General features: G+C 53.2%; 1 protein-coding gene across 3 annotated transcripts; it reads left to right on the top strand.

Moving 5' to 3' along the window:
• The first annotated feature begins 163 nt into the window (after positions 1-163).
• PKM (pyruvate kinase M1/2) lies at positions 164-18,370 on the top strand. 3 transcript variants are annotated; one of them, XM_068695745.1, is made up of 12 exons: positions 228-322; positions 4,638-4,697; positions 4,906-5,075; positions 5,486-5,577; positions 7,868-7,999; positions 8,219-8,405; positions 9,210-9,480; positions 9,718-9,868; positions 10,673-10,825; positions 13,941-14,107; positions 17,084-17,265; positions 17,560-18,370. In XM_068695745.1, the coding sequence occupies exons 2-12, from the start codon at positions 4,657-4,659 to the stop codon at positions 17,664-17,666; spliced, it is 1,653 nt and encodes a 550-aa protein (XP_068551846.1). In that variant the 5' UTR covers positions 228-322; positions 4,638-4,656; the 3' UTR covers positions 17,667-18,370. The 3 variants fall into 3 exon arrangements, with proteins under 3 accessions (XP_068551847.1, XP_068551846.1, XP_068551845.1); XM_068695744.1 differs by lacking the exon at positions 13,941-14,107 and adding an exon at positions 14,615-14,781 and having other exon boundaries at positions 229-322; XM_068695746.1 differs by lacking the exons at positions 4,638-4,697; positions 13,941-14,107 and adding an exon at positions 14,615-14,781 and having other exon boundaries at positions 164-322.
• Positions 18,371-18,488: the final 118 nt, after the last annotated feature.

The following is an 18,488-nucleotide window of genomic DNA, read 5'->3' as shown; positions in this document are numbered from 1 at the left end:
AATTGAGGGGCGCGGCCCCTTTAAGAGCGGCGCGGCCCCTTTAAGAGCGGCGGCCACTCTCCTCCGGCGTGCCCGCCTGCTGCGCCGCCGCCTGATTGGCTGCGGGGCGCGTGAGTCGCCTCACTCCTCAACCGCAGCTTGCGCTTCCGCCGGAAAAAGTAGTCCCCGCTTCTCCCCTTGCGGCGCGAGGCCGGCGGAGGGATCCGTGGGGGCGGTGCTGCGGCCGGGATCACCTTGGCGGCGCGGCCGGGCCACGCGCAGAGGAGCGGCGGCTCTCGGGCAGGACGGGAGCGGTGCTTGGCGGCGGGAGCGGCACCAGGAGGTAACGGCGGCGGCCCCGGACAGGGAAGGAAGGAAGGGGGCGGCGGGCGGGTACCGGGGACCGCCGCCATCCCCGGTGCCCGTGCCGAGGCCGGGGGGCTCCCCGCGGGGCCGGCCGTTAGGGGTGAGCGGCCGTTAGGGGGGTGCGGCCGTTAGCGGGGAGCGGTCCCTGAGGGGCCGCTGAGGGGCGCGAGGCCCCGCGTGTCCCTGGCGGGCTGCCCGGCCTCGCGCCGCCGCCCCGAGCCGCTCCCTGCCCCCGGGCGCTGAGGCAGAGCCGCGGCAGCGCTCGTGTCGGCGGCCCCGGGCCCTTCCCACTGCCTCCTGCCCCCCCCGTCCCCGGCTGGGGGCCGCTTCGCACCGAGTTTGGGGTGAGGAGGGGGGGTGCGGGCAGTGGGACCCCCTCGGCTGCCTCCCCCCGAGCGGTACAAGCAGCAGGCGAGGGCTGGGGCGTGCTCAGGGCTGGTTTCGGTGCTACCCAGCCGGCAGCCCCGGGGATGCCGGTGATTAACGCGCCGGGAAGCGCCCCCCCCGCTGCAAGGACGGCTCCTGACGGCGGCTGGCACCGGCACCCGAGGGCTGGGCTGGGCCGGGCTGGGCTGGGCGGCGAGGAGCTGCTCGGGTTGCCTCAGTGCCTCCGGGGAAGCTCCAGGGCTGCTTGTGCAACCCTAAGGGCTGAGGTAAAACCCCCCACCATCCTAAGCACGTTTTTGTGTCCCATTTCCAAAGCAGAACTTAAACTTCAGTATTTCTAGGAAGGAGCCCGCACGTGGTGCTGTGAGAGCGCTAGGTGTGCTCAAGGGAGGGACAGCCCTGCGGTTGCGGTTCGGTGGCCCCATGTGCCATGCTGCTGCGGCCGGCTTAAAAACAGTCTTTTCTTTCAGCACAGGGAGCTCTACTGCCGGCCAGGTGTTGGACGCCGTGATTCAGGGCAAAACCCTGCCCCGAAACTTTGCTTTCACTCGAAAGCACTCTTCCTGCTGCTGGCGGAGACCGCAGCGCTGCATCCAGGCCTCCCACCCGAGCCGTCTGTTTTTTCCCAACTAAACACACGTTTTTATTAAAACCTCTAATTTATCGCCGTTAGCCGGAGTGCTGCAAAGCCGGCGTTAATTCCCCTTCCGTGCCCCGAGCTGGTAATTCAATTTAACACAGACAAAATGTTCCTCTGGCTGAGCAGGCGGGCCGGGCCACGTGCTAATCCTTTATCTCCCTGCGTCCCCGGCTGGGGCTGGCCCTAAGGGCAGCCGGTGGCTGCTGGGAGGGGGCCGGGGTGGCTGCAGCGTGCTGTGATGGCCGGCACGTAGGGAATGGGGCTGCAGTACCCTGCTGCTGCCACTGCCAGACCCTGCGCACAACATCTTCATCCCCAGGCTGCTCACGCGGTTGGGCGGTGTGTGGCTGGGGGAGTTCAGTTTCCACCCCCAACTATGCATACATTTAAAGGAAAAAAAGGCCCTTTTTTGTCATGTTAAAAAGCTTTCCGGTCGATAGCGGGGAGGTTTGATTTGTGCTGGTGTGGCTGGAGGGCTGCTCGGCCTGTGTTGGAGCACTGCACAGCGAAGTTGGTAGGTGTGTCTGCTCCGGCTGTATCCTCTAGATAAGTTCTTCCTTGTCACCAGCAAACACCTGATAGTCACCTCTACTGATTTATGGTACTTTAAGCCTGCTGTGTACCTTTGCCCTCTGGGGAAGGCAGGCACAGCCAAGCCATATGTGGCTCTGACAGCTCACCCACCGGCACACGGGGAGAGCACCAGTGTCACCCAGAACTGTTTGGGTGAGCATGTCCTCCCCAGTCCCAGCACTCAGCTTACTGCAGCCCAAGCCGTGGCAGAGCTGCGGGCATGCTTGGGGTTGCATCCGGCCTCCAAAAGCCTTGCATTTTGGGAGGCATCCCATGGTTGCGTAAGGATGTGGCGTGGCATCCTGCTGCAGCTGGGAGTTGTCCTTCCCTGGAAGAGGAACTGACCCTGTTAAAAGCCTGTTTTGCCACAGAAATTTATTTTTAATTGCAGCTGAGACCCTGGAGCAGGGAACCATCTCTGCCCAGCGTGGCGGTGGTTAACGCCAGCCCTGCAAAGTCACACTTGCCTCTGTTGCAGACTGAGATAAGGGGGTTGCAGCGGGGATTGCCGCTCTGCGCAGCCTCTGCTTTCTTCCTCCCCCGGGGCAGGGCTGGAGATGCCGTAGACGTAACGTTTCTTGCTGCCGACCGCAGGATGAGCCGGCTCCACTTAGTCACCTTGCTGCTGAAACCGGGCACGCCGACCTCAAACGGTCCCGGCTTTCTAGAACGTTCAACGGCAAGGGAGGCACCAGCCATCTTTGGTGCACCCTGCCTGGAGCACGGACAGCTCGCAATCAGCGTGGGGATTTATGAGTTGTGCCCCGAGGAAGGAAATGAGATTTATCCAGGGAATCAGGCTTTGCAGGGTATTACTTTCCCCCTTCCAAGCTCCGCTCAGACTGAGGGCACGGTGCCTTCAGGTGTCCGTGAAGTCCTGGTTTCCCATTGCTTTTTATTAAATGCCAGACATTCCTGCCAGATTTATAAAACTGGTCCTTCCAGGAGAATTCAGTAGATGCTTTGTGAACGTGTGGTAAAGGGAGGCAGGAGGAAGTATAAAAAACAGAAGCTTACTGGTAGCAGGCAGATGAGTTTTTTCTTTTTTTTTTCTTTTTTTTTTTTTTTTGCTGCTGCGTTTCTGCTCTCCCCCTCAGCCAAGGTCCCAGCACCGCAGTTCTTCTGATCTCCCTGGGTTTGCAGGAAAATCTTGAAAAGGGGATTCTGACTCAAGGCAACTTCACTTTCCCTTTTAATAAATTTGTAAAGCCTTTGGGGGTTAAAAAAAAAAATTAGCATTACAAATGGCTCGAGTGGGTGGGGGACTTCCAGGAGACAGGAGCTGCTTATGAAACAGGCAGAGCTCCTCCACGTGTTCTCAGAAAGTTGCACCAGTGGTGCTCCGGGTGCAGCCTGTCTCATCTTCCTCCACATCCTCTTTGGAGGTGCACGGAGGCAGTTTCCCAGCAGAGCCTCTCTGCTCGTGCCTGGCGCTGTCAGACAGGTGCTCCGGGATGCGGCAGCAGCAGTTAGAGGGCTGAAACACAGTGTTCAGGTCTGACCAGCGGGCATTCCCGTAATAATGTGACTTTGTCGAAGCTTTTTATGTGGGCAGGCTTTCTTGTTCTGACTGCAGTGAATCAGCAGCTTCTGGCAGGGCTGAGGTGAAGGACGCTTGCCAGGACAAATTATGGTTTTCACTGGCCTGTCTCCTCGCTCCGCTCAGCGAGGCGGTGAGGCGGGGGTGACTCAGGGCTGCCTGCGAGAGGATCCGCACGTAGGTGGGGAGGGAGGGAGGGGGGGAGAGAGGGAGGGCCTGGCAGCACAGCGCCGCAGCGGGGTCTCTGGGGACCTCCCTGCCCCTGCCTTAGCAGCACGATTTCATTCTTCCGCAGAACTGTCAGCTTCCTAGCGCCCTGCTTCAAAGCTGGAGGCCCTGGGCTAGCTGGCATGCACAGCGAGCACCATTTTGTGTGCTCGGGGCAGGCAGAAAACCCCATGTTGCTCAGTGGAACCTCACATCACACATTTGCTGACAGCTTTTTCAATACAGAGGTGGTAAAATACTTCTCCAGGTGGTAGCACCAGCAGAGGAAGCAGCTAAGCCTTGCCCAGCCAGGCTGTCTTTTACCTGGGTGTAAAAGCAGAAGGAAGATGGGAGGTACAAGAGGACACGGTTGTGAATGAGATGCCCTCCCATCACAGCAGAGATCTGTGAGATTCAGTTCAGCTTTCTTGTGTGATGGGGACCTTCCCCACTCTTCTGGGGATGCTGTTGTCCTGTACAAGCCAGCAGGCAGAGCTCACAGTTTGTTATCCCAAAAATAACCAGTCTCTGAGCCCTGTGGTGGCTTTCTGCCACCCTGGGTGAGGGTGAACAGAGGGGGTGGGAGCAGCCATGTGGTGTCTTTGGTTTGAAGAGAGACCTTGAGGAGGACGTTAAAGGAATCTTCAGTCTTTTCCATGTTCTCTGCCACGGTGTTGTGTTTAATCAACTCAAGTCTACTTATCTGTGCAGGCTGAAGGACGGGTGTTAAGCTTAGGTGGACCCTGCTGTGATTAGGTGCGTCCCTGCAGAAGATTGCCTGCGTAGAGCACCTCTGCGGCCATGCTAGCAGCGAGCTGCCACGGCCCCCCCCTTGGGATGGGCACCGCAGCTGAGGCTTGTAGGAGAGAGGACTTGAGAGCTGGGAGGGAGGAGGCAGAACACTGGCAGTGTGCTGAAGTGCTTGAATTTTGTTGCGTTGTGTAGCTCCAGGGGAAGACTGACAATGAAGAGAAGCTATGAAGGGAACTTCTGCATAGAAGGCAGGTGAGCTTTGGGTGGTCTATGTGGGGAATGACATTTAAATAGAAGTGTGTCTTGCCTGTATCTGAGACTCTCAAGTAGGAACATAAAGATAGTCTGACCCAGTAGCAGCTTTCTTGTTACCTCCATATTCATCACGTGGGTGTGTTGGTGTCTCTGACGAGCAAGCGTGGGTGATCCCTAAACCTGGCAAGGCTTTCTTCTCTTCCAGACAAAAGACTCCAGTAACGATGTCGAAGCACCATGATGCGGGGACTGCTTTCATCCAGACCCAGCAGCTCCATGCTGCCATGGCGGACACCTTCCTGGAGCACATGTGCCGCCTGGACATCGACTCCGAGCCAACCATTGCGAGGAACACCGGCATCATCTGTACCATCGGTAGGTGGTTCCTAGATAACAGGGAGCTGCAGCTCTCCGCAGCAATTAAGCTGCGAACCCCTGTGCCGGTGAAACTCACTGTGGAAATCGTGGGACGACTTGAGCCTTTATCCCTTGCCAAGGCTGGCTCCGTGTGTTGAAACAGCACGACTTTCCCATGCCTGCCCAACCCATAGCATTGCTAGGAGTGGATCCAGTAGCCAGGGAAGTCTGGACTGGTTGGGTTCAAATGCACTCCCAAAGGCAAGTTAAAACAATGCTTGCTGCTGTAGAAATGAGCTGTTTCGGCGTTGAGCAAGTCTGTATCCACCATACCTTACTTATCCCTTCCACATGAAACGGTCTTGACGTCTGTGGGTTATCTCATTATTTTTTATAAAGTTAATATTCCAACTGCTTCCTTCTTCCAGGGCCAGCCTCCCGCTCCGTGGAGAAGCTGAAGGAAATGATTAAATCTGGAATGAACGTTGCCCGCCTCAACTTCTCTCACGGCACCCACGAGGTAAGGGTGTGGGCTGAGCTAATGCTGCCCTGAGCAGGTCCTTATGTGTGTCTGCTGACCCCTTCCCTTGTGGAAGAGAGTATGAAGGGAAGCCCAGCCTGCTCCAGAGCAGCTCTAATCATGTGGCAAGACAAGACCGAGCTCTGCCTTTGGGGAAAGCATGCCAGATGTAAATACTGAACCTGTGAGACTGCTAGTAACACCTTAGTGCACTTTCCAAGCCTTTTTGGAAGCAGATCAGGTTGGTTCCACACCCTTCTGTGCACCAACCTGTACCCGGGAGCCAGGTAGCTGATGTTAGAGACATGTGTGCCAGCTGCTCGCTGTGAGGTCCTTCACTTCTTCCTCATGCCCTGCTGCTCACTTCACAAGGCTGCTGCTCCCCAGTTAATTGCAGAAGCCGAGAGCTATTTCACGGTGCTGGGCACCTCAGCAGGAGTACACAACTGTCCTGTTGATCCTGCTTTATTGCTGGGGGCTTTGCAAGCCAATAATCAATGAATGACCTTGTCTCAAATGAAAACTATCAGCAATTTGAAGTCACAACTGTGCCCGTTTGGAGGAGTTGAACTCCTGAGTTTGCTTGGCTAACCAGCTGCTCAGGTTATGCTCCTGGTGGTCATAAGGCTAGCACCACGGTATGCGGGTCTTGGGGCGATAAACTTATAAGAATAAGGTCAAAAGAAATCAACACTGTGGCCGACGAGCCCTTATTGATAAAAATAGATGAGATCCTTAGCGATGCTGGGGGAGCCAAGGATCCCATTCCAGCTTGCCTCGAATGCTGCCCTGAGTGTTGAGGCTGCGTTTTCACACTGGCTGCCCTCCAGCTTTCAAAATGTCAAACAGTAACCAAGTGACAGCTGTAGGTTGCTTTGCTTACTGAACCAGGAGCTTTGAGGTGCGTAATAGCTCGGCCTGTCACCCTTGTGGCCTTTAAAGGCCACAGGGCACTGTAGAAACCAAAAGGTCTGGTGCTTAGCTGTGGACAGCCATCGGACCTTGACTCAATTAAATACTGAGTTTTACACAGTGCTGCTCCTGTGGCTTGTGTGCTTGTTAGCTGGGGTGAAGGACAGGGAGTGTGGCTTGGTTTTGGGTGAAGTCCCTTCTAATTCTGTGTTTTGTACAGATGAGGTTAGGTGACAGTAGAGTTTGTCTTGCTGTCATCTCTTGTTTAGTCTGACTATCAAGTGTAGCCAGGCTAAGTTTGTGTTCCCTGCTGCTCCTCTGAAGCACTCAATTTTTCAGTGAATTCAGGGGTTTTCATGTGCCGTATGTGTTTCAGTTGCAGTGTTTACCCTAAAACACTCAATAGGACTTAAATTACCAACTTCAAGCCCCAGCACCTGGCTGCAGTTGTTTTATAGAGGAAGTTGGCTTTTACTTGATTTGTCTGCATTCCTGTTCGGCGTATGTCATTCTTCAGGAAGTCAGCCTGCCTAGGAGGCACTAATTGATTTGTATCAAAAGCAAATAAATTCCAGGTGACTAGGGCCAGATAAACCTAATGGCTCTGTTTGGGCGCACTTCCTGTCCTGCCTCTCTTTAGGCCGTGGCACATGGAATGATCAGGGGCCTCCTCAGTCTCAGCTTGCACACTTGATCAGTAAATACCTTAATTTTTTCTTCCTCTAAAGAGTTAGCTGCGGCATATCTCTGGCCGAGGGCATGCAGGCCAACTTGAGCACAGCCAGTTCCTGCCCCACCTTGCTGGTGCTGGGTTCTGGTTGTGAGGCAGGTTATTATGGGGGCAGTTGCACGTTTCCGGGTGAGCCAGGCCTTACACAGCCAGGCCCGTGGCACAGAGAGGGGAAAGGGTATTTCTTATCTTCAAAAGTCTGTCAAGTGTTGCATCACTCTGTCAAGGTTATCTCTAATCTTGTTTAAACTAGAAGGTAAATTGACCTGCTGATTATCTGAAGCTCATTCAAGGGTAGTTGAGGTGGAGTTTCCTCACAAAAGTGTCTGAAACCAGTGGTATTAGCAGGACGTGAGCATGTGAAAGGGTTTTGAAGCCTGGTGCACAGTGCTGGAGTCCTGAACTTCCGTCTGATATTGCTTTAGCTCTTGAAATAAAATGCAAATGCGTACATGGATAATATCCTCTGAGTAAATCCCTTATCCGTCTGGAAGATTTAGGCCAGAGCTGTAAAAGCATTTGTCCATCTGCCTGACAGTGGAATCCTAGGCCTGGTCATGCTGCTGTTCTGCTATGTTGAATGGTAGCTTGGGCAGTTTTTGGGGTGCACAGTGGTAGATTAAAGTTTCCATCTCTTTCCCTTGCCAGTATCATGAGGGCACAATCAAGAACGTGCGAGAAGCTACAGAGAGCTTCGCCTCTGATCCGATCACCTACAGACCTGTGGCTATTGCACTGGATACCAAGGGACCTGAAATCCGAACTGGACTCATCAAGGGAGTAAGTTCATTTTTTTCCATCCTTTTTAGTGTGTAAGACTACATAATGCTATTCCTGTGTCCTGCTTTCCCCAGACAAATGATGTTTTGTGTGAACAAAGTAACTGTGTGCATTATCTGGCATTTGTACCAGAAGTTAGGATGAACTGCTGCAAGCTGGGAGGCAGTTGGTGGGTGCCTGTTTGTGCTGATTTTGCTGAAAATGTGTGTTTTGACACAGAGTGGCACAGCAGAAGTGGAACTCAAGAAGGGTGCAGCTCTTAAAGTGACTCTGGATGATGCCTTCATGGAGAAATGCGATGAGAACGTGCTGTGGCTGGACTACAAGAATCTCACCAAGGTTGTAGAAGTTGGCAGCAAAATCTACGTGGATGATGGTCTCATTTCCTTGCTGGTTAAGGAGAAAGGTGTGTAACAGCCCTTCCAGGGTTTGCCAGCTCTGCCTGTTTGCTCTTTCCTAAGAACCTCTTTAACTTTTCTTTCAGCAACTGTTGTTTAACTTGCAGTTTAATGTTAAAGAAAGGAACATTTTGCAGCTAGGCTTAATGCTGTAGCAAGACTTTGAACAAAACTATCTCTGCTTCAAGTGTAGCAAGCTTTCAGTCACTAACTTGAGCAGGGTTTCACCGGACTGATCTAAAACTCTCCTCAGAGGTGCATGTGTGGGGGGTGTACCTGTGCTTGTAATGTACACCTGTTCATGCAGGCTATTTCAATTTTTTATGCAGGATTTAATATTTTATAATACAAACACCAAGTTTTGTAGCTGGAGATGGAACTAGCTTTACTGGTAATGTTGGGGCAAGGTGAGTTCCACACCACTCCCTTGGTGGTGCTGCATAAACTGCTCCAGCCTGGAGGTGTTGCCTCCAATCCCAGAGGGTGCAGGAGCGTGGAGGTGAGGCTCTTGGGTACTCCATTTAGTGTTATGGGGTGCCTACATGCAGGAATGCAGCCTGGCAGCCCCACTACTGCAGGGAACAAATGGCATCTTCCCCCAGAGCAGCACAGAAGTTGTTTTGAACTGCTCTTCTGTGCTTCTGTGGGTGAACTGAAGTTCCTATGTTCCATGAAACTACTGAAGAGAGATGTGGTGTGCTTTTATTGCATCGATGCTGTTAGTGCTGCAGTTCTCAGGCAGGTGGTGGTGTGGGAGCTGGCAGTGGGGAGCTTGCTGGTAAATGCTGACTGTGGGAGCACTTCTGTTCCAGGCAAGGACTATGTCATGACTGAGATCGAGAACGGTGGCATGCTTGGCAGCAAGAAGGGCGTGAATCTCCCTGGTGCTGCAGTCGACCTGCCTGCTGTCTCTGAAAAGGACATTCAGGACCTGAAATTCGGTGTGGAGCAGAATGTGGACATGGTGTTTGCATCCTTCATCCGTAAAGCTGCTGATGTCCATGCTGTCAGGAAGGTGCTAGGGGAAAAGGGAAAGAACATCAAGATCATCAGCAAGATTGAGAACCACGAGGGTGTGCGCAGGTGAGTGATCAACTTGTGCTCCTCTTGATCTGGTTTTGCATAGCTTTGTAAACTGTCTGCCTCCTATGGTCTTGTTTTTTTCCTCTTACTGTGGTGTTACCGGGTACCAAAATGGCACCTGGAAGGGCAGAGTGCCCATAGCATTGCAGTGCAGTGCTCCCTTTTGGAGGGGGAGGACAGAGCAGGCGATCCGCCCTCAGAACAACAGGGATAATGAACCTTTTCTCTTGCTGCCAGGTTTGATGAGATCATGGAGGCCAGCGATGGCATTATGGTGGCCCGTGGTGACCTGGGAATTGAGATCCCTGCTGAGAAAGTTTTCCTTGCCCAGAAGATGATGATTGGGCGCTGCAACAGGGCTGGCAAACCCATCATCTGTGCCACTCAGGTACGTGAAACACAAAGCTAGCTCCTAACTGCCAGAGTGTCTGTGGGTCTGGCAGGGCAGGAGGAGTGTCAGTAGCTGTCTGAGGGCATGTCCTTGATGGCATTCGGTAGAAGATAAGGAACCAAGAGCAAAGAGGCATTAATTGCAGTGGCTGAGTAGCTCATCTTGAAGCACTTATTCAGAGATTTATTTATCTACTCCAGTAAGGTTGCAGGAACTCTTGCAAGGGACATGGCAAATCTGAGCAAGTTGCACCCACACTGCTGCATCAGGAAGAAATGGGTAAAAAGAAGTCACCTTAGCCTGGGGGCTGCCACTCCTCAGCTTTGTGCATTCCAGTAGGGATCATGAACAAATAGTTTTCAGACAGTTTTCAGGTGCTGGCAGGGCTTACTTCTGAGCTGTGCTTCCTCTGTGCATGCTGCAGCAGGGGGTAAAGCTGAGCACCTGAGGAAGACACAAGCTGGTCAGCCTGTGATAGCAATATGTGGAGTTGCACCAGCTTCTGGGAGAAGGGTAGGAAGAGCTCTGCTCAGGAGCAGTCTGATTTCACACTTCAGTACAGGTGCTGACATTAGCAGCTGTACTAAGGTTGAGCCTCTAGATACCCTATATAAAAAGAGGAACATCTTGTGTTAGATACAGATTACTGTAGTTGGTGCAGACCTACTGTTGACCTGGTTTTAGATGGAAAAAAACAACCCACAACCCCAAACAACATCCTCAATGCTATCAATCAAGCATTAGTGAAAAAGCAGCTGATTCCTTTCCTGGTGCCCTGACTTTGGGCTTGTTCTCCTGCAGATGCTGGAAAGCATGATCAAGAAACCTCGCCCAACCCGTGCTGAGGGCAGCGACGTTGCCAACGCTGTCCTGGACGGAGCAGACTGCATCATGCTGTCCGGAGAGACTGCCAAGGGAGACTACCCGCTGGAGGCTGTGCGCATGCAGCACGCTGTGAGTAGTGCTCTGGGTGGGAACCCAGCCCGGCCCGCAGGTGGAGGTGGCAGCACGCTGTCTTAGATCTGAGCCTGCATCTGAAGATCTAAACGTGTCTGGTGCTAGGTGGCAGCACCTAGCAGTGTAAACCAGCCATTTTTTGGTTCATGCTTCCTCTGTGGGGTTTTCTTTACTGTAGCATGGTCCTGTGGGGCCTGAAACCTCACAAGGTGTGCTGCATGCTACTGCCAGGCAGAGCTGAGAACTGCTTTGCAGTGCTCTGAGTTCTAAAACTTTATTTTCCTCACTCTAATTTTGACTTAAGACCAAGGTCAAGTTTTCTTGCTGTTACCTTGGTATAGGTTTCTTCAAAGGCCCTCTTCCTTTTAGTGTATTAAATTCCTTAAACTTCTCCAAGGTCAGGAAGCTGCTTAAGCAGTTTATCTCTAGATAGTGAAAAGTATCAGCTAACTCCTCTGGGTTGTGGGAGGGAACCAGGGAGGCTGGTGAGTCTGATTTACAGCACTGTTGTTGCATTTGGCACCTGGTGCTTTTGGTGGGGGGGATATTTGTTGCATGACTACTGACAGCACCATATTTTTACATGCCTGAACTGCCAGAAACCTCTGCTCTGCTTCAAGTTCACCCAGCTTGTGTTTCAGTTGATAAAAAGCGTGATGCCAAGTATCTAGAGGTACTGGTTCTCCCCAGTTACCAGTGCTGTGAATCACAGCAGCTTCACCTGCAGTTCAGGTTATATAGATTAATAAACCGAGTGACTCCTTGTGTTTGCAGTGCATTAACTAAATACCTTTTTATCTGGCCAGTATGGAGTGGTGTTTTTTGCACATGGCAGATACAAAATACGACCTGATGATCATCGGGCAGTGACTGCTGGTCGAATTCTCACCTAAAAAGTTCTTCCTCAGCTTTTCACCCCTAAATTGTGGTGAATCTTCCTACCAAGATTTGGAAACTTGCTGCAGCAAATTGTGGCATTAAAGCTTCAACACAGGCAGGTAGTGCTCTACTTGTAGTGTGAGCCCAGTACCCACTGCCTGTGCTCCCCTCTTCTGTGGACCCAAGAGTAACAGTGTTCATTCTGCCAGGCTCCTAGAGAAATGTGGAAGGTTTTTACCCTAATACTTCCATCTGAAGTCACCAGGCAGTCACAGTACAAAGAGAGCACCTTGCCTCAGGCATGGAGTAGCTCTGTATGTTGTCTGGTCTCAAGCTGGTCTGGGCTCATAGTTTGCTTACCCAGCCCTGCCACAGGAGTATTTCAGGTAAAGCTTTGTCCCTGAGGAGATGCAGACACTAAAATCGGCTGTGACACTGAAAACAAGTGGAGTTTACTTCATAGTGCCATTGCACCTCTGTCTCAGTGACTTGACCTGCCTATGCCAGTGGTTTGTGGGGTTGCTGCAGTGGTTTCAAGTAGCAATCACTTTCTAGCAAACTTCCCAGAAGTGAGCTTCCTGTTCCCAGGCTGGCATCTCTGTGACAAAAACAATTGCCTTGAGTTTGGTAGCAAGTTTCCAAATATTGGGCAGGCCATTTCCTACTTGTGGGATTGGGCTTCCTTCCAATCCCAATTCATGATCCACGATTGCGTTAATCTTCAAGTGCTGCCCTGGCCGTTTGACAGGACCAGGGTGTGCAATGCTCCTCTGCTTCCCTTTCTCCCGCTTCTACCCCCTATCTGTGCCCGCATGCCAACTGCAAACCCTGTAGCCATTTCCATGCCAATAGAGCCAGGTGTGATGTGGAGTGAAGAATTGCTGTGCCCTTCTGTAGCCATTGTCAGAGCAGGCACACGTACACACACATTCTGACTCTGCAAACGGGGGCCGTAGGCTTCCTGCTGAACTCGGCCTCACTCTGCATGTTGTGCAAAGCTGCCTGCCTCTGGACCAGGAGCTGACGACGTGCTGCCTGGCTGCCAGCGCTTGCATTTGGAGTAAGTGTTGTGAGGTGGACATGCACATCCTATTTACCGAACAGAAACGTGAAGCTGGTGGTAACAAAACTGACTGCTTCCCAACTAGGGTTGGCACTGCACTCCTGCCTGTCACGTGTGCAGTTATATTTAGCCATAAGACACTTAACTGCTTTGGCTTAAACTGGTATCTGTGGAAGAGGGATAATTCCCAGCATCATGAAAAGTAATCCATTAACACTAGAGTAGCAAAATTCTTATTTGGAAGGGGTCTAACTACAAAGCTTTCATGACAATGGCACTACAGTCTCTGCTTAAACATCAACTTGTCATGCTTTGTGTAGCAGCTGTTCAGCTTCGGGAGTAACTGAATGAAGTTGTCCTTGAAAAGATGATCAGCCTTTGCATGCTTTTCTAGTCTCTGCAAGCCTTCTTTATCGGGTTGTCAAGGGCAAGTGTCGCCTTCTGAGATGAGAATTGTCCTTAAATGTGAGCAGTTCTCAGCACAGCGGGATGAATAACTTACTGAGCTTGTTGCAAATGCTTAGTCAGTGACCAGAAAGCCCTTCTTTGTGCACCTCTGGTCTGAATCTGGCACTACACAAATACCCCAGCATATTTGGTGTGACAGCCCTGTAACGAAAGCTTGTTTCTGTTGTTCCTCTCTTTACTGAAAGAAGTTGGTATAGTACTGGGAGGTGAAACTTCATTGGCTCTGAACTTAAACAAAGCTGGGAGGGAGCCCATCTCCCCTTTCTGGGGGTGAAGTAGGAAACCAGTTGCTCACCTGTTGGCTCAGAGTACGAAGGGGACATGAACAGCTGCAAAGAGTACTCTAGAGGCATTGTTGGCAAGGAAGTAAAAACAAGCACCTGCAGCAAAGTGTATTCCGAATTGGCTTGCTCTGCTCCTTGATCCAAATTACAGCCAGAATGCCACCTTTGAAGGCCTAGCGGACAGGGCCCCCAGATAAATGGTGTGGTGGAGCAGCCTGTGCAGCTGTGGTGTGGTAGACAGAATTGCATTCAACTAACTCAAAACCTGAGAGCCAATGAGTGTTTCACAGCCTGTCCTTTAGTATCCTCTAGCATGCATTACTATGAAAATTAAGTAAATTAACGTGATCTCATGTTACTCTGGTCTACCTTTCCTTTTCTTTCCTCTTTTCTCCTTCCTTCTTACTCGGGCCTGCAGATCGCTCGTGAGGCTGAGGCCGCAATGTTTCACCGTCAGCTGTTCGAAGAAATTTTCCGCCTCAATGTAAACAACAGGGACCCTGCTGATGCCATGGCAGTAGGCGCAGTGGAGGCTTCTTTTAAGTGCTTAGCTGCAGCTCTGATAGTTCTGACCGAGTCCGGCAGGTAGGGCTCAGAGCGGGGACAGGTTTAGGCTCTGTAAGGTAACTGACGCTTATTCCCGGCATGTGGGTTAGGTGCTCAAAGTGCAAACAGGTGCTTTATGACAGTTGTTTCAGGCAATAAAATCACGCTCCATGCTAACACTGCAAACATTCAGCAAGTAGCACACAGCTCTGGTGTCAGCTGCACACACCCGCAGGGCAGGACTCAGGTAGGTAGGAGCAGAGCAAGAGTGCCTGGCAGTTGGGCATGGATGTCACCTGAGTGTGGGCTCGGCGGGGTGAGGTGCCTCCAATCCAGAAGAGAAATCTTGAGAATCAAAGGGTTCTTTGGCTGGGGTGGTGACCCCATCACCACAGCGCACTGAGCTGAATTTGGGCTAATTGGCCACTCTTCTGAATGTCAGCAGCTGGCAGCATTCTCTTGCTGACTGAGCACCTCGCCTTGCCATGTGCTGTCCCGTGTGACTGACGTGAGTGTTGTCTTCCCGGACGCGTGTTGCTCTTGTAGATTGCCCGCGAGGCCGAGGCCGCCATCTTTCACAGGCAGTTGTTTGAGGAACTGCGTCGTCTGACCTCCCTGAACTGCGATCCCACTGAGGCCGCTGCTGTTGGCGCTGTGGAAGCGTCCTTCAAGTGCTGCAGCGGGGCCATTATTGTCCTCACCAAGTCTGGAAGGTAGGAGGCGACAGGTTCCCTCAGGTCACGCGGACATCGTGACCGGGTGGGGGAAGGAGACGTGCAAAAAGAGCGCTTTGAAAGCCCAGAGCTGTAATGGTGAAGCTCAGGTTTTGGCAGCGACTCAGAGCCCAGGCTGCCTGTCTGCAGTGCCAGTTCCTCAGGAGATGGGCAGACATCTCAGACATCCGCACGTACGCAAGCAGCGAGTTCCTGAGCCTGCCCCTGCCAGCGTGGCACCAGCACCGGGCCCTGCCTCCTCTTCCTGTTCTGTGCGGCATCTCTGCCAGGAATGCTGGCTGGAAGAGTAGAGGGAAAATAAGTGTTGCAGCTTCATTCAGATGTCTTAACAAGGAAAGCAAGGAATTGTCAAGTTAGCTGTAAGACAGAAGTTCAGTGGAGGCAGATTTTTTTTTTATTACTATTTTTAATCAAGACCTTAGCCTTTCAATGTATCATCCAAACCAGAGGTCCCTTGCTGAACCTTCCGGGCATCAGCACAGCTTGCCGAAGCCCTGGGGCGAAGAGGGAGTGTGAAAGTGTTGCAAGTTTCCTTCCTCATGCCTGCCTGCGAGTAGCCTCGCTCAATGAGGCGGGCACCCAGCAGCCGAGTGCCTGCCTGCACGGTGAGGTTAGCTCAGTGCCTTGGCTGCAGGTGAGCTGCATAGCAGGGATTTCTGTCCAGCGATGGTGACAACTGCTGCGTAGAGACTCACTCTTCCAGTTGTGGAGAGGAAGCAAAGTAGAGAGCTGCAGCCTTGCTGTGATCAGCCCTTCCAGCTAGAGGAACCAGGCTGCCCCATGTTCAAAGCGCGTTGGACCATAAGTCTCAGGCTGCTTTCTGGAAGAGTCTGAATTTGGAACAGAGCTGGTGCTGTGGCAGAGATGTGACAGTGCATTGCTGAGCACGGTGTACCTGAAGAACCAGACCATCAGTGAATTCTCCATGTAAACATACAGCTTAAAATGATTTGAAGCAGCTACTTTCTGGAGAGATGAGGAACGACTGAGTTTCTGGATACTCCTGTACTTCTAAAGTTTCTTTGTAAAAGGTTCCAGTCTTACACTTGACCTTTTTGAAAAGACTTGAACTCTGATATTTGAATATTTTTAGCCTTGGATTCTGTTACAGCTTTTGAGTACCTGGGTCCTGTAGAGCTTCTGGGCAGCTCGTTGGTCAGTGTGGGAAGGATTGTCTGAGAGCTGGCACGTGTGACTGGGCGCTTCAAGCAGGCTGCTGCCTATTTCCGAGCAGTGGTCTTTGAATCAGAGCATTGCTGAGCTTGGCTCTGGGAAACGAGGTCGCAAAAGCTAGCGAAGCTGCTGGCATGCTTGTCAGAACCATGGAGCTCTAAATGTCCTGGCCTTGCAGCTTTAACCTCATTTTTTGCAGGTTCCTTCTGTAAGCAAGCAGTGCCCAAGGAAGGGCGAGTTGCAGTCCCCACCCAGAGCCTGCTGTTTGCCGTGTTAAGGCATCCGTGTCCCTACGCAGGGCTGGCAGCAGTTCCTCTTGGAGAGGAACCTGGCAGCTGCCTGGCTCCCCCAGTGTATGGGGTCCCCATTTTGGGGTGAGAGGCACTTGTCTGCATGGCCTACAGAGGGGCATCGCTTTGTTTCTGGCTGGGTGGGAGTACAAATGTACGGGGTTGTGTGTTGGCTGCCACTCCTCTGGGATCAAGTGATTGGTGTAGTCAAACCCGTTTCTGGGGCAGCTCTGCTTTTCCCTGACACAGTTTCCCCTGTAGCGATGCTTCTGAAAGCATCCTCCCTGGCAAGCTTTGGATAGCGCTGCTGGCGCAGGCGCTTGCCATCCCATAAAGCGGGAGCTCATCAAAACAGCAGGAACTTGCAGGGACCCCACTGAGATGCCAAGGGCTGCTTGCAGAGGCCGGAATAAATGGCTCCTAGCCACCTTCACATAGCAACCGAGACAAATAAGCGCTTGTTTTCAGGACCAAAACGTGCAGATGGCACAGCTAGATCTTGGAGGTGAGGCCATCTCCTTCCCCAAGACTGGAGTAGGGTCTGTTGCCTTCTGGTGTTGATCCACCCAATTGCTAAATTTGGAAATCACTTGAGCATCACGCTCTGTTGGTGGAGCTTGGCTCTTGCAAAACACTGTGCCAGCATCCCCCTGGTCAGCCCCAGCATGGTTTTGGGGCTGCAAAGCCCTCAGAGGACGGGCAGTTTGCTCCTGGTGCTGGAGTGGAGGTGCCCCATGGGTGGAACAGGGGCTCCCTCAAGTGCTCCGGGGCAGCCGTAACGCGATGCTTCACCTCGTGCCCGCTGTCCTTCCTTGCAGGTCAGCACACCTGGTGTCCCGGTACCGCCCGCGGGCTCCCATCATCGCTGTCACCCGCAATGACCAGACGGCGCGCCAGGCCCACCTCTACCGGGGCATCTTCCCCGTGCTGTGCAAAGAGCCCGCCCATGACGCCTGGGCAGAGGATGTGGATCTCCGTGTGAACCTGGGCATGAATGTTGGTGAGTGGCGCCGCTCCCACCTTGGCTTTCCTGGTCTGAGGTCACCCTGAGTCCAGAGTGGTTGATGTGGGGACCCTTGTTTTGGGGAAGCTGCCCGTTGGGAAATGGGGGCCAGCGGTTGCGTAAGCGCCCTGCATCTAACTGGGAAGTGGGACGGGTTTCATCACGGCAGCCTTTAAATAGCATCCAGCAGAGAACCAGCTTTGTTTCAACAAGCACATGGAGGGGTTGATGCTCTCCTTGCTCTATAGAGCACCTGAGCCCTGACATCTTCCTCCTCTCCTCTTCCTCTAGGCAAAGCGCGTGGATTCTTCAAGACCGGCGACCTGGTGGTCGTGCTGACCGGCTGGCGCCCCGGCTCCGGCTACACCAACACCATGCGGGTGGTGCCCGTTCCCTGAAGCGCCGCCAAGACCAGCACCGTCTTCCTTCCCCCCGCTCCCCCTCCCCGTGCATTAGGCCAGCAGTCGCTTGCGATGTTCTCCTTGTCTCTAGAGTCAGATTTAGGTTGCTCCACGCCACCGAGTGCAGCAGCAGGGGGAAGAAACCTTCCGTCACTACCGATACTTGAAGTGTTTAGTTTTTTTCCACCCTCTCCCCGTAGTTTCTCTGTCGGAGCAGGTTCGGGAGGGTCCTGCATGCTGATGGGACTCTGCTCCTCCACCTCCCCGTAGCCTAGTGCCTGTCCTCAGGGTGTGCCGTGCCTCCCCTTGCCCCCGCGGCGGGCGACGGGGAAGGGAACAGGCGCGGTGTGGTGAACGGTTCCGCTGTAACACTCCGCAGCTCCCCCGCCTTGTACCCGCAGCACCACCAGCACCCTCTGGTGACACAGTTGGGTCCCCAAATCCATGGGGTCAGGGCAATTTGGGCAAACCCCAAAACCCCAATTCCCACCCCATGCTGGGGGCACGCTGCTGCTCATCCCCACGGGGTGACTGGAGGCTGCAGCGGGGTCCTGGGCACGCTTCCCTCGCCGTGTCACATCTGCGTGTGTCGTCGCCTTCCCCCAGTGTCCCTGTCCGTGTGTCCGGGCGCTGCGCACCCGCGGGTGGCCGGGGCCGTGGGCGCCGCCGCGCGCGTCAATAAAGAGCTGAGCACCCCTGCACGGCCCGCAGCCTCCTGCCGCAAATGGGGCGGGCGGGCCCTTTAAGGGGCGGGGCGGGTGGGGAAAGGAGGCGGGGCTACACCCAAAAGGGGGCGGGGTTACACCAGGCCACGCCTAC

Source organism: Anas acuta, chromosome 12, assembly GCF_963932015.1.
Source record: "Anas acuta chromosome 12, bAnaAcu1.1, whole genome shotgun sequence".
Lineage (NCBI taxonomy): Eukaryota > Metazoa > Chordata > Aves > Anseriformes > Anatidae > Anas > Anas acuta.
This window is presented reverse-complemented; position numbering and strand designations above follow the sequence as displayed.

Coding starts and splice junctions, on each gene's coding strand:
- PKM (XM_068695745.1), top strand. CDS start 4,657: ATGAAGAGAAGCTATGAAGGGAACTTCTGCATAGAAGGCAG. Junction 9,869..10,672: donor CCATCATCTGTGCCACTCAG/GTACGTGAAACA, acceptor GTTCTCCTGCAG/ATGCTGGAAAGCATGATCAA. Junction 10,826..13,940: donor CTGTGCGCATGCAGCACGCT/GTGAGTAGTGCT, acceptor TCGGGCCTGCAG/ATCGCTCGTGAGGCTGAGGC.